The 14,117-nt window shown below is 37.3% G+C and overlaps 2 protein-coding genes across 2 annotated transcripts; one reads left to right on the plus strand and one right to left on the minus strand.

Annotated features, from left to right (window-relative positions):
• The first annotated feature begins 428 nt into the window (after nt 1-428).
• LOC113697617 (kinesin-like protein KIN-14L) lies at nt 429-8,881 on the plus strand. The gene is given in 20 exon segments (XM_072055457.1): nt 429-613; nt 1,058-1,215; nt 1,333-1,479; nt 1,574-1,829; nt 2,378-2,460; nt 2,567-2,638; nt 3,508-3,609; nt 4,287-4,361; nt 4,513-4,594; nt 4,879-4,974; nt 5,296-5,469; nt 5,556-5,662; nt 5,864-6,064; nt 6,066-6,316; nt 6,411-6,661; nt 6,833-6,996; nt 7,134-7,506; nt 7,627-8,104; nt 8,324-8,508; nt 8,611-8,881. Coding segments are annotated over 20 exon segments (3,399 nt in total). The 5' UTR covers nt 429-540; the 3' UTR covers nt 8,682-8,881.
• A 2,408-nt stretch (nt 8,882-11,289) lies between these two features.
• On the minus strand, nt 11,290-13,899 carry LOC113697618 (xylan glycosyltransferase MUCI21). The gene is made up of 3 exons (XM_027217303.2): nt 13,536-13,899; nt 13,335-13,412; nt 11,290-12,760 (listed from the first exon to the last, which is right to left on the minus strand). Exons 1-3 carry the CDS (start codon nt 13,756-13,758, stop codon nt 11,478-11,480), a joined length of 1,584 nt encoding a protein of 527 aa, XP_027073104.1. The 5' UTR covers nt 13,759-13,899; the 3' UTR covers nt 11,290-11,477.
• Between the last annotated feature and the right edge of the window lie 218 nt (nt 13,900-14,117).

Consider the following 14,117-nt stretch of genomic DNA (forward strand, 5'->3'; position numbering starts at 1 on the left):
TAGCCTATTAGCCTATTAGGCAGCCTTTTACAGATTTTGCTGATCGCAAAAAGCAAAGCCCAGCCCAAACTCCGAGCCCAATCACGTCTTCCAACGTTAAAATATCCTACGGCCAATAACAATTCTTGGATCAGAACCAACGGCCCAGATTCAAGACCCCACATATTTGAATTCAAATTTCGCAGAAGTAACGTTACGATTCCGGAGCCTCGGGTTCGGTTCCGAACAACCTAAAATTTTCCACTTATTCCCAAACCTTGAAATAAGGAAGAATGTCTACTATTAATGCACTCCTAATCTAGAATTATTAATTCACTGCTAACTATTTTCGTGGTATGATCTTTATTTTTGACCCTCTTCCATGTTTATTATATCTGTTAAAGATCTCATTGTTTTTGAAAAGATTCTGAGTAGTGGGTTCTTGAAGATTCTTGTATTGCAGCATCAAAAATTTTTCCTTTGAACATTTTTGAAGATTTTGGGTGCTAAAAATCTGGTTTTCTTGAATTGTTTAGGTAGTGGAGAAGATATAGGGCATAAATGGAGGATCCAAGAAAAGGAGGGGGAGGGAGGCATGACTTAAATTTGGCCTCAAGGAAAGCTGAAGAAGCAGGTTAATGTTCTTGGACTCTTTTATTTATTGTTCATTACTTCTTGGTGCTTTTCTGGATTCCACTTTTCCAGCCAGAGATTTTTTGTGAAAATTTTGGAGGTATTTGGGTTTCTCTTTGTCTAATGACATATAAGTTCAATTCGTGAACTACCAGGGTATCATGATTAATGCAATTATATTTTGAAGGTTTCTGCAATAAGGGTAAAAAACAATTCCAATAATCAAAAATTTGAATTATCTTGGAAAATGTAGGGAATTTTTTAAAATTTTAATCAGGGCTTTCTTATGTTTGGAACCCAATTGAAGTGTTAGCTAAGAATTTATGTTATCTGGGGATTCTATTTTACGGGGTTCAGTTTACTGAATTTCTTATCTGTTTTTACCAAGTAAGGCAAAAATTCAGAATTGGTGAATTTATTTAAAATCGTGTTGTTTAACTTGCAGCCCTGAGGAGATTTCAAGCTACACATTGGCTGGAATGTTTAATGGGGCCTCTCGGCATATCGAGCCAGCCCTCGGAAAAAGAGTTCATTGCATGCCTGAGAAATGGTCTGATACTCTGCAACTTAATTAACAAGATACAACCAGGTTCTGTTCCTAAGGTGAAACCCCTTATCTGGAAAATTAACATGACCAAACTATCATTTGATTTAGAGTTTTGTCGAATTTTAGACTATAGTTTTCTCTGTTTTATTATTGATTTTTTAACACATGCTTAGGTTGTGGAGAAGCATTCATCTTTGCACTCACTATTTTGGGATTCTCAGCCATTGCCTGCTTATCAGTATTTTGAGAATGTAAGGAATTTTTTGGTAGCTGTGGAAGAATTGCATCTCCCAGCATTTGAGGCATCAGTTTTTGAGAGGGTAAATTTAAACCGTATGTTAACATTTCTGAGTGCGGTTGGAAAATTATGTGAAAGGGTAGTAATGGCAATGCATTTATATAATGCATTTTCAGGATAATATTGAGGAGGGATCATCGACTAAGGTTGTTGATTGCATTTTGGCACTTAAAGCATACCAGGAGTGGAAGCAAATGAATGGAAGTGATGGGTTTAATAAGCCTCCTCGATCGCCTTTTATGATCCATTCATCATGTAGGCCTAACACTCGACCTCAAGGATCATCAAATTCTAATAGTTGCAGGCAATTGGACATGTCCACAAGCCATGATAAAAAGCCACCAGCAGCAAGTGAAAACCAGAAAGTTCAAGGTTCATTTAGTTCTTATTCCTTTTTTCATCATATGTGCCTGTACGTGGAATTTATGATGATAAAGAGTGCTGATTTTCATTATAGGCCATAGATGGAGCTTACAAGTTCACATTAAGTTTCTCACTATTTGATAGATCAGTAATTACCTGAATGTGATCGATTTAATATTGATGGTTTCCATAAAGGGGAACACTGTGCAGAAATGGAGCATTCAGATGTTTGTTGTAATGGTAAAGTAGAGTTTTTTTAACTTGAGATGGAAAATTATAATTATGTTATGTTCTTGTACTAAAGCCTTTGAACGATCAGTTTTGCACCTAGCTTGATATTTTTAACCTACATGGGGTCTACTTTTTTTCTCCATAAATAGCCTTCCCTAAGCAGCTTCCTTGCCTACTTACATTGTTTGCATTTTAAGTGGAAAAAGGAGGAGCACCAGTTGCTTCTCTGGTATCATATTTCTTCTTGCAACTGATATCTATATTGCCTCTCTGGTATCATTGATTTTCTTGTTACTGATATCCATGTTGCCGTCTCCTTAATATAGATTTAATCATCAAGGCTCTGGCTGATCACATGGTTGACACAAAGGAGAACATGGATAGTAACCTTGTTGCTTCTTTCCACAAGGTAAACATGGTAAATTTGGTCCTAAAAGGTGTATCATGCATTCATAACAATTTTACCTTCTAGATAATTCTCAAGCAGATCTCAACATCATCTATTTCCATTATAGGATCCAGTCAAGCAATTTGGAGAAATTTTGTCTACTTGCTTGGAGGAACAACTGCATAAAAGGTTTCCTGAGGTCAGTTGATATTATTGTAACTGTACATTTTCTTGTGCAAAGAATCAAGTTCATCAACCTGTACTCCCTTAGCATGTGTCAGTTATAATGATATCCACAGACAATGGAATTTTTAGGAAGTTTATTCTTCTGGTTTATCCTATGTTAAAAATGTAAACTATGTCTTGCTTTTTCCATTTCTGCAGTTTCAAGTTTAGGCATCTTGTTTAATTTTTGGGATGTGCCATGCCAATAAGGGTTTGGGTGCACTGGGGTAGGACTATTACATAACTCCTATCTTTTCGAGATGTTGGCCCCTGCAAATGATAGCTTGTAAAACAATGACATAAACTTGTAAGTAGTTTGATTGAGCATGAGTTTTGAGACATTTGCACCTATAAGAAAAAGTTCAGTTCTGATTTAGGGGGAAAAACATGATCGAGAGTGATGTCTTGCACAGGCTGAGGAATATAAAACATTCATCATCCATTCTTGTTGAACTGGTTTATAGTGCAACTTATGAGACCTGTGCAGGTAAATCTTATTGAGGAATTTTTCCTGAAATGGATATTTCTTTATTATTGTTTTACGTACATAGGTCAATCTTATGGCTCCTAAAATTTCATAATATTCAGAGTCACCCTAACAAATATAGTAAATGCATTGCTAAACATAAGTTGGTTATTTACATAAGCAGGCCAAGAAATGAAATTGCAATGATGCGATTGTGAGTGGCAATAAATTCTCTCTTGTCCATACATATTCCCTCAACATACCTTTCTGTCTTTTTTTTTAAAACTATCTTGTTGAAGATGATGGTACTGTTATCATATTACCATGTTATAGTTGTCATAAAACTAACAATAGCGCTTTCTGTATATCATGTCCAGTTGAGAACAGAGATAGTCATTCATAATCAAGGAAGAAGCAGCTCAAAGAAAAGTAGAACATGTACACCCCTTGGGGATTTGTCCTCTCTTGTAAACCAGCAGGTACAGTAGCTGTACTACATGTATGCAATTTTCAGACAGTTTTGGAATCCTGGTACAATTTTAAGTTGGTTACCATCTATATATTTTGGTATGGACATTGACAAAGATGCAAATATAAATCATATCCAGAGAAAGAAAGCAGTATGCAAGTTGTACATGATGGCACACTAGGTTATTTGTGCAGTCATGTTTCTTATAACACGACATCAAACTCTACATGGAGAGAGAGAGAGAGAGAGTAAGAAACCAAATGTGGCTGGAATAAAGTGTTTGCACTTATGGTTATTGCTGTAGCATTTGATAAAATATGTTTAGTGTCTAGCTTAGTGCATTTCAATGAAAACTTTTGTAATTGATATTTGATCGCAGGATAAGTCATATATTGATTAGATTGAGGTTTGTTTTCTTGTGTTTTGTATTCCAAATTCCTTAATGCCGAGAAGAGGGGGAATGTACATGATTTAAATATGTCCTCCCTTATCAGGTGTGCAACATGGTTTATTGCATTTTTATCATCTTATTGCGGAATGCAAACCAACTACCTACTTCTATGCTTCTCATACTGATATCTAGATTATGGTACTTCTGGTCATTTGCATCACTAAAAGGAATTTTTTAAAGTTCTTCATCTTTTCAGATGAGTTTCTATTCACTCCATGTGACATTCTGGTATACAGTGCTGCAGAGCATGTTTGACAAAGGGTTTCTGCAATCACTGGAATCTGGTTGAAAAGCAAGAAAAGGAACTGATGGTATGCTTTCAGTGCACACATATTGCTTACCATGTGTTATCTGATTGTGTTTTGAGGTTAAATTTGAACTCATGCAAGCAGATGTTGTTGTTGATGTCCCTATAGGATGGAATATATTTCTAACTTGACGGTATCAATTTTCTGCTTGCAGAATCTCAAGATATTGCTATCAACTACAAAGAAAGAGTTTGAAGGCCTTCAAACTCAGTTAAACAGCGATCTGAAACAACTTGGTATGATGTTATTTTGTCTTGCCATGTTCTTTAAGGAGGGAGATCATTATGAAATGTATGACTAATCTGGATAGCTGTGAAATGAATGTGCCATGGTACTTTCTTATAATATTTCTTCCCAGTGAAAAATAGCTGCTATTTTTAGTATACATTTTCATTTGAGATTTAGTTCCACATTGGATGTTGTGCATGTTGTGCTAAACAATCTTACATTATTTTTTATTGTCATATCCAGTTCAAATACATTACATTGAACCACAATGTGTTTATTTGCATGATTTCAGGAGGCCAGCTCCTGGAGATGTCTGTTGCTGCTCAAAAATACCATAGGGTTGTGAAAGAGAATAGGAACCTGTATAACATGGTGGAAGATCTAAAAGGTAAACAAGTAATTGCATCTTCAATATTTTTCTTATTGGTTAATGCTTCGTCTTCTTTTCATAGTTGGCACGTAAATAAAATGAGAAGACAAAATATTCAAAACTTTTTGCTGAGAAAGAATAATGTGTTCTGGTAAGGCAGCTGGAGAGAGAGAGAGAGAGAGAGGTGTTTTTTCTTTCTTTTTTTTAATTAGAAATGGCCAAGCTAGGACAACTAACTAAGAGGTAGTTTCTTATAAACATCGCACTTTCTTTCACTAAATTTTTTTTGTACATGGGAGAACAACCGTTATTCGTTCTTATGGTTGAAATATTTTGTAGGAAATATTCGAGTTTATTGCAGAATCAGGCCCCTCTTTAGAGCTGAAAAAAAGACTGTCATAGACTTCATTGGAGAAGATGGTTCTTTAGTAGTTGTAGATCCATTGAAACCCCAAAAGGATGGTAGAAAAATTTTTCAGTTCAATCGTGTTTTTGGTCCAGCTGCTACTCAAGGTAATTAGAACTATCCTCTGTTGATGGTTGTAGTAGTCTATTGTGATGATTTTATGAAATAACCATACAGCACTGTTCATTTCCAGGTGAGGTATTTGCAGATACTCGGCCACTGATTAGATCTGTGATGGATGGCTATAATGTTTGCATTTTTGCCTATGGTCAAACTGGATCTGGAAAAACACACACTATGGTAAGGCTTCGCATTGATTCTAAAAATTGTGCTTCTTTTAGGTTGAAAAACGGTCCATCTTCAATTTTTCTGCTTCAGAATTACTGAATTCATATGACTTGTCTTGTGAAGACATTCATCTACTGAAGGATCATCATGAAATCATCAAGTTTGATTCTTGAAATCTGGGAGCCTTTCTAACTAATGCTTCTCCGTGGACAGAGTGGCCCTTCTGGTGGAACAACAGAGGAACTTGGAATTAATTATTTAGCTCTCAATGATCTCTTCCAGTTATCAGCTAAAAGAAAAGACATCATGAAGTATGATATGCATGTCCAAATGGTTGAGATATATAATGAACAAGTACGTGACCTGCTTGCAGAAGATTCATCAGTCACAAAATATCCTTCCCTGCTTTTTCTGACCTGCTGTCTTTTGAGACTATCTGTGTTATCTTTTAACTTCTCATTTGTTACATGTCCATAATTTGGAAAACTTAACTATGAATACATTAGAGATTCGAAGTTGTTTGGGTGACAATGACTTGGCTCTTCCAGATGCATCTAAGCATCATGTGACGTCCACTGCAGATGTAATTACCTTGATGAAATTTGGCGAAACAAACCGGGCTGTTGGTTCCACTGCCATCAACAATCGAAGTAGTCGTTCTCACAGGTAACATGAAACACTTTATTGAACTCATTATTGATTGCAGTGTTGATAGATGCCAATAGTTTTGTTGTGCTTATTGTGTCACTCTATGGTGCAGTGTGTTGACGATTCACGTGAATGGAGAAGATGTATCTGGAAGCAGACTTTACAGTTGCCTACATTTGGTAGACCTTGCAGGTAGTGAGCGGGTTGATAAGTCAGAAGTAACTGGAGAAGGCCTCAAAGAGGCACAACATATTAACAAATCTCTCTCAAGTTTGGGGGATGTTATCATGGCATTGGCACAGAAGAACTCTCATATCCCATATAGGAACAGCAAACTCACACTGCTCTTGCAGAATGCTTTGGGTAAATTCATCTTTTACTTTGGTGCTTTTCTGTCATTTTTACCACTCAAATGTACAGAACTTTCACAGTCAAATTTCAGTTTACACAAAAATATGGGGATTGAAGCAAACGTTATTGATTAATGACATGAAACTGAACCGTAGAGAAGCTGATTACTCTAGAATTGTGCAGGAGGACATGCAAAAACGTTGATGTTTGCTCATGTGAGTCCAGAAGGAGATTCTTTTGGAGAAACAATTAGTACCTTGAAGTTTGCTCAGAGGGTCTCAACAGTGGAGCTTGGTGCAGCTTGTGCAAATAAGGAGAGCAGTGAGGTTTTAGAGCTTAAAGCACAGGTACACAATCTTCATATAATGTGTGACTAGATTGGTACTCGGAATATCAGTTCCTTAATAATAATTTTACCCTTTCTACTTTTATCTTGATGAATAGTTGCTTTATTACCATGATATATATTTGTTCAAAACTGCAGATTGAGAGCCTAAAGAAGGCATTGGCTAAGAAGGAAACATATACACCTCAAAGAAGTAAAACAAAGGAAGCAGTGAAAACACCATTGGCTGAAAGAACCCCTCCACGCCCCCGAAGATTGAGCATTGAGAATTGCAGCTCCATAAAATTGGAAAAAGAAAACTCGGATGATAGGAAGGGAACCAAAACCCCTTTTATGCAGGGACGATCACGAAGATTAAGTTTGGAAGGGCAGCGATACGCCAAAAAAGATCCTGAGCAGATTACGTTTATAGATCCATTAAGCAAGCCATTAGAGCTCAACGGCACAGATTTTCAAAATCCTACCCCGCTTCAAAATGGAGCCATCGTGAAGAAGCCTCTAGGAAATACAGGTATTGGTCGTTCAGTGCAGGATATTGACCGCCCAAGTGTTCACAAAAGTCCAACAAAGTCTCCTATTAGAAGTTCAATGGTGAAAATGGATTTACAAATTGGTGGTTTGGTGAAAACAGATACAAGCACAGATCTACAGGAACCTGCTCAGCTTCAAGATACAGAAGTTTTGAGAAAGTCTGAAGGACATGCAGGAAATGGCTGTTCAGTGATGGACATTAACCGCCCGATTGTTCCAAAAACTCCAACAAAGTCTGCTTTTAGAAGTCCAATGGTGAGAACAGATACAGGTATTGGTTCTTCGGTGGCGGAGATCAACAGCCTAAATATTCCAAAAAGTCCAACAAAGTCCGGTTTGAGAACTCCAATGGTGAAAACAAGCAACAGAACAAGGATTCCACAACTTCAACAGCCAAAGACACCCCAGCCAGCAGCAGTAACATCCAGGAATGAAAGCCAGAAGGGAATAAAGAGTGAACATAGTGTTCCTTCAGAACTCATTACACCTGGCTTGACCAACACTGCACATGGAAAGGGATCTCAAATAAGGAAATCTCTTCGGTCTATCGGAAAACTTATCAATGGATCTGAGAAAAGGTAGCTAGCTCTTTCCTAATTTTTAATCTCATTTTACTGCAACTTTCCTGTAAGCTGACGAATTTTTTTAAAAAAAAATTATTCATTCTAAACCTTATGAGGTGATTAAAGTTGTCATCATTGATACACAGCTTTAACCTTTCTTTTTTTCCCTTATCTTGTCTTTTGGCATATGCACCTGCTTAATTCCTTCCCTCAACTCCATGTGCACAATTGCAGGAATCAGCAGAAGTCTATAGAACCACTTGCAGTCTCACCTTTCAATGGCTCTAGTAACACTTTTGAGGAAAAGTCACCAATTTCATCCAACTCAAGAGCACTAAGGAGACAGTCATTGACAGGAATTCCACCACCAGACAGATCAAGGAGATCTTCTCTTGGAGGAAATCCTTGTACAGACTCTTGTATGTAAAAAAAAAAAAAACCAATTTTACTTGAAACAAAATGACTGGTTTCTACTTGTCTTAGTGAACTGACATAAGAGGTCCCTTTTTTTGTGGCTGCAGATGAAAAAAGGAACTCCAAAACACCGCCTCCTGTCCGTGCTTCGACCAAATTGACAAAGCGGTGGCTTTAAGATCATTCAGGGTAGACAGTGCTTTGGCTCGAAGCATCATACTAACAAGCAACATTTGAGTAGGGAAAATGTTTCGCCAGATTTTCACTGACGATACTTGCTGCCATAGACTAGCAAATGTACTGACGACAATTTTTGTAGTACTGTACAGATTAGCGACCTGGCAATAGTGGTAATGGAAGATGTGATATTATTTGGCAGTGCCTTTTTTTTCCCCCCTAATCGCTGGAGGTTTAGCAGTGAACTGTTCATTTGTTCTTTCCAACTCTTCTTTTCTGCGAACTCTTAAACAGAGCTGGATTAATAAACTTGATATTTCCTTGCAAGCTCTGAAGTTCATACAGGCCTCGCAGTTTCTACTAAAAACCCAATCACTTCTGCATTTTACCAATTAATCTTTGATTAAGTGTTCTCTTGAACCACTTCTAGATAGAATGACAAGTCTGGGCTTCTCCAAATCATGCTTTTCTTTCAACATCTCCACAGAAGCTGCTGCTGTTGATGCAGATAATTCCATCTTGGCTAAATTTAATTGAGTTTGACGTTCTTCATCAATGATGGATCAACTGTGAGCTCATCATGAATTCTTAAGCCAACAATGGCTTCAGGGAAACATAATCCACCTGCTAGTTTAAATGCGGAGTAGTAGTGATTTCTTTCATGTTGGAGCTTCGGGATGATTGCGAGTATTTACATCTGAAAACTGCTAGAAAGCTCATCAGCTGTATATTTTCTGTCATTACACAATCTTGATCTCAGATTTGACCATTTGGATGAAAAAAATGATGACTTGAACCCGTATATCATTTGTTAAAGAGTTTTGTAACAAGATTGGTTGACTTTGTAGGAAAACTTCAGTCTAGTGTTTGACCAGTTCTTGAACGTAAAATCCCTTGAGATCTACCCGCTGGAAGGTCTAATTTTCTACGTGGCTGGTGATAAATCATCAATTGCAGAAGATTATTAAATGGAAAGAAGAACGTTCAGCACTACATATGATGGGTTGACCTAAATCACAGGTGTCAGGGCAATGAAATTAATGATTTTGTGATCTAGGATGAACATTATTTGACAAAAGAAACAAGAACTTGAAATATGTTGTGAGAATATAGATAAATAAATGATGAAGCTACAAAATTGCATGTGGCTTATTCTTTAGAGAGAACAGATTCTCTTCAGATAACAGACACAATGCATGTGAAGAAAAATGGGAAAAAGATAGAGGCTGACGAGGTAACCGTCAAAAAAATACCCAAGAAAACTGAAATTTTTATTAACTTGGAAACTTATTTGCAATAATATGTACATTTTACTGATGCCAGAGGTTTAAGGTTAATTTATCTCCGGACAGAAGCAGATCTTACTGGGGCAAGGACGGTCGCCGGAACGACAATCTCTGAAAAAATTCAGATCACGTACATCATTTTTAACGCCATGTATGTGACCTACAAAATTATGTTCTATATTTACTTTGTATTTAAAATGAGTTACGCTCCAAAGAAATGAATGTACATCTTGTGGGATTGGACAAAACTGATAAAAACAGTTTTTCAATGCCATGTATGGAACCTACAAAACTTTGTTCTCTATTTACTTTGTGTTTAAAATCAGTTACGCCCCAAAGAAATGAATGTACATCTTGTGGGATTGGACAAAACCGTACAAAACCAACGAAAACGGTTGGCCTGCCGTTTGTGCCCCAAGTCCGATCTTATCATCAACCTGTAAAGTAGAAAGGGTTCAAAATCCAACATCCGAAGGCTTGTGCCTTGTCAAATTCAGTTATTTTTAGGTAACATTAATTAATTTTGGTAGTGATGTCCCATTCGGATGGAATTCTAAAGTTTGAAATCAGTTAACATCACTATCATGTATCATAGCATACTTCATTTTCAGTCTCAAAGCACAATCGGCCCACAAATTGTCGTCATATGAAATTTTCTTTATGCGCCTTTTTAACTTCTTTAATGGCCTCAAAGTCAAGTTGGCATGAAATGTGGCCGCAGTTGAGAGACAGAGGTTGCAAAAATTATGGGACAAGCAGATATAGAAAAATCAAGACTTTGACATAATTGATCATGAACTGACTCAAATGGAAGGGATGGAGACAGCATTCTTCTGATGAAAAGGGAAAGCCTTTTCTCTTTGTGGGTTGCAAATTAGAGTCATTAAAGTAAGCTGAGCAACAGAAAAATGTGCTTAGAAATGGAATTTGCACAGCACAACAACTTTTCTTTACTTTCTGCACAGGTCCAAGATCAAAAGCAACAAGATATAATTGTCAAACAACAAGAAAAGTAGACCCACATTTTATGCAAATCTGCCTGCTCAAAAAAAATGCCTTTTATACGAACTGAACTGCAAAAGAATATGACTCACTTCTAAATCTTGAACAAAAAAAGGGACAGACATCTGGATGCAAGTCAGAATAAGAAACTGAGAATGCAAATGAGGCAAGAATGAATGTGAACCAAGCATCTCCTTGTGATCAGGAGGAGATAGATGCCTCCTTTGGTAACTGCCGATCTACAGTTATCCTCAAGATAACGTCCATGTTTGGTGCAGAAATTAAGCATTTCATCAATGCAAAGAGCTAACAAGAAATAGATGAGAGAATCTGCTTTTAGATATCTCTTATATACCAAAAAGAAGGTAACAATTTCCTACTTAATATACAAAATCGCATCGTCACCCACCACATACAACATTTTTTTTTTCAATTGTTACTATTTGCCACTTACCTGATTTACAATGGTCAACAGAAAACCAAGTTCACGGTACAAGACCAAACAAAGGCTATTGAGACTGAATAGGGAAATGCCCTTTCTTCTTAGCAATGGTGTAGTAATATGCACGAAGTAGTCGTTTCTCAAATCTTCGCAGATTCAATCTTACATTTTGATTATCAAGATATACTTCTTTTGTGACTTCCCAACCCCTCTGGTTCACAGTATCAGGGTCTAGCAAAACTGGATCATTCTTTTCATAACTATCAGACAATGAACTCTCGCTCGGAAGAATCTTGTATGCAACATACTTTAAACCAAATTTAAATGATGATTCGCCAAAATAGGAGTCTGATGCCCAGTCTGTACCAAGAGGAATGATCTGGATAAAAACTGAGCCAGGCTTCATAAAGAGATAATGAGTCAAGGCAGCACCGTGGACTCCAACCAAAACATCACTTGCATTGAGAACTCGATATATCCTTGCGAGCTCTGAAGTTCGAACAGGCCTCACAATTTCCACCGAAAACCCAATCTCTTCTGCCAAGTTTACCAATGAATCTTGATTTAGTATTTCTCTTGAACCATTTCTAGATATAATGACCAGTTTGGGCTTCTCCAAATCGCGCTTTTCTTTTAAAATGTCCACAGGAGCTGCTGGCAATGGAGATAACTGAGCTTGACGTTCCTCATCTTGGATTAGACCCCTGATTCGAGGCCAATAAGCTCGGTCCAGAAGGTTTCTAAAGTCCCTAATAGTCTTATTGCCTTTCATCAATGAAGGATCAACTGTGAGCTCATCATGAATTCTTAAGCCAACAATGGCTTCAGGGAAACAGTGTGTTCTATTATCTCCACTAAAATCTACAACTGGATAATCAGAGAGCTCAGCTACAATGTCACCATACTTCATAATCCACCATTTATGATAATCAAGAATGACAAAAACAACCTGCTTGTTCAAATGCTGAGTAGTAATGAAAAGAGGGATAATCCCATCATTGAATTCATGATAAAGATTACCAGTATAGCCTGAAGTAGAGAAGAACATAGCAGGAACATTGTGTTGCACATCACAATGACGAGAACTGCCCGGATTTCCTTTCTTTACAACAAGGTCTAGTTGAGTAACAGTACCCATTGCATAAGGTTCCCATTTTCGAGTATATGGGCTGATTTTTTCATGCTGAAGCACCTCATTATCATCATCACTATCGGATGGCCCCAAAACATAATCACTTAAATTGTTGCCACTGTACAGGAAGACTGAAGAAGTGTTCGCATCTATTCTTACATCCCCCTTCATGATGCATATATCAGAACGAACGCTGTGTCTATCACAACAAATTGTCCCTGCATTCAGACACTACAGTTGTCAAAAACTAGAGAAAGAGGAGCAAAATTTACTAGAAAACAGGGCACTTCAGGATTTACCCCTGCCTAGTTAACATCTGTAAATTATAAACAATTTTAGGTACACAACCGGGAAAGGCCTAAAAGGACTTTCACAAGGTAGAAGAGCACAACGGGCTGCAGTAAATGAACTTAGAGTTCATGAAAGTAAAGACAAAATGAAATGCAAAAGATTTATAAATCCATGTTACCTCATTCAAAGACCTATGCCAGGAAAACAAATTAACGGGAAAATGAAAATAGAAGATGAGAAAAGGGGAGAAGAGATTGCTACTACAAAAGGGTATTTTCCAGATAAGAAATGCCGAGCATAATTATTATGCTTCCACAAAAAGAGAACGCAGAGAACAAGAAAGGAAAAGATACCTCTATTCAACGGTGTATATAACCAAAAAAAAAAAAAAAAAAAAAAAAAAGTAAGTACAAACTGAACAACACATCTCCCGAACCCACTTGCCAAAGAAAAAGAGGAAAAAAAAAAAGAAACCAACATTTTTTTTTCCAGAAAACTAACCATTATGCACAAATGAACAGAGGGAAGCATTTGCATCAGCTTCAAGAAACAACCTTGCATCGTCAACCCCAAATGAATCTGCAGAGTAGCCAAGAAATTTTCAAAAAACAAAGATACAAATCCTCAATCTAAGCCTAAGGAACACGAGAACAAAGAAAGAATAAACAAAAGAAAAGGAACCACTAAGGAAGAAAAGCTTACAAAGAAGCGAAAAAGTTGATGAAAATGTCAGGTAATGGGGTGCTAATATCAAGCAGCAATAAAGGAAAGTGATAAACATGAAATATAAAAGCTTGGGCCTTGCTCTTTTGCTGCAAGAGGAGTTTCTACAAAATAAGCCATGACGAGGTGATTCCTCATCCTGGATGGCACCATACACCTCGCCCTTTCTCCAGTAGTTGTGGTATTTGTGATATTTCACCATTTTTCCTGCACCCCAGAAAGGAGGGGGAAAAAACAAGGAAGAGAAATGATGGGCTTGTAGTATTTGAGAATGCAGAAGATGACGGAATTTTTAAGCTAAGGAAATGGAAGAGGATTAGAGCCAGAGGAGGAAGAACATGTGGTTTTGTCTAGTTGGGCTGGAGAAAGGTTTAACTGGGGTACTTTGCCATGTGTTTTCTTGGAAACAGAGAGACACCAGCGTGTGTGCGTGTGACGGTGTGAGTCTAAAGAAAGGTGCTCTACTGATTATTTTACAAATGGCAAATGACCATATAAAGTTGTGATGTGAATTTGCTGGAACAGAATTTTGATTTTTGACCAAATGGGGAGGACAGGAAG

This window comes from Coffea arabica, chromosome 6e, assembly GCF_036785885.1.
Source record: "Coffea arabica cultivar ET-39 chromosome 6e, Coffea Arabica ET-39 HiFi, whole genome shotgun sequence".
Classification (NCBI taxonomy): domain Eukaryota; kingdom Viridiplantae; phylum Streptophyta; class Magnoliopsida; order Gentianales; family Rubiaceae; genus Coffea; species Coffea arabica.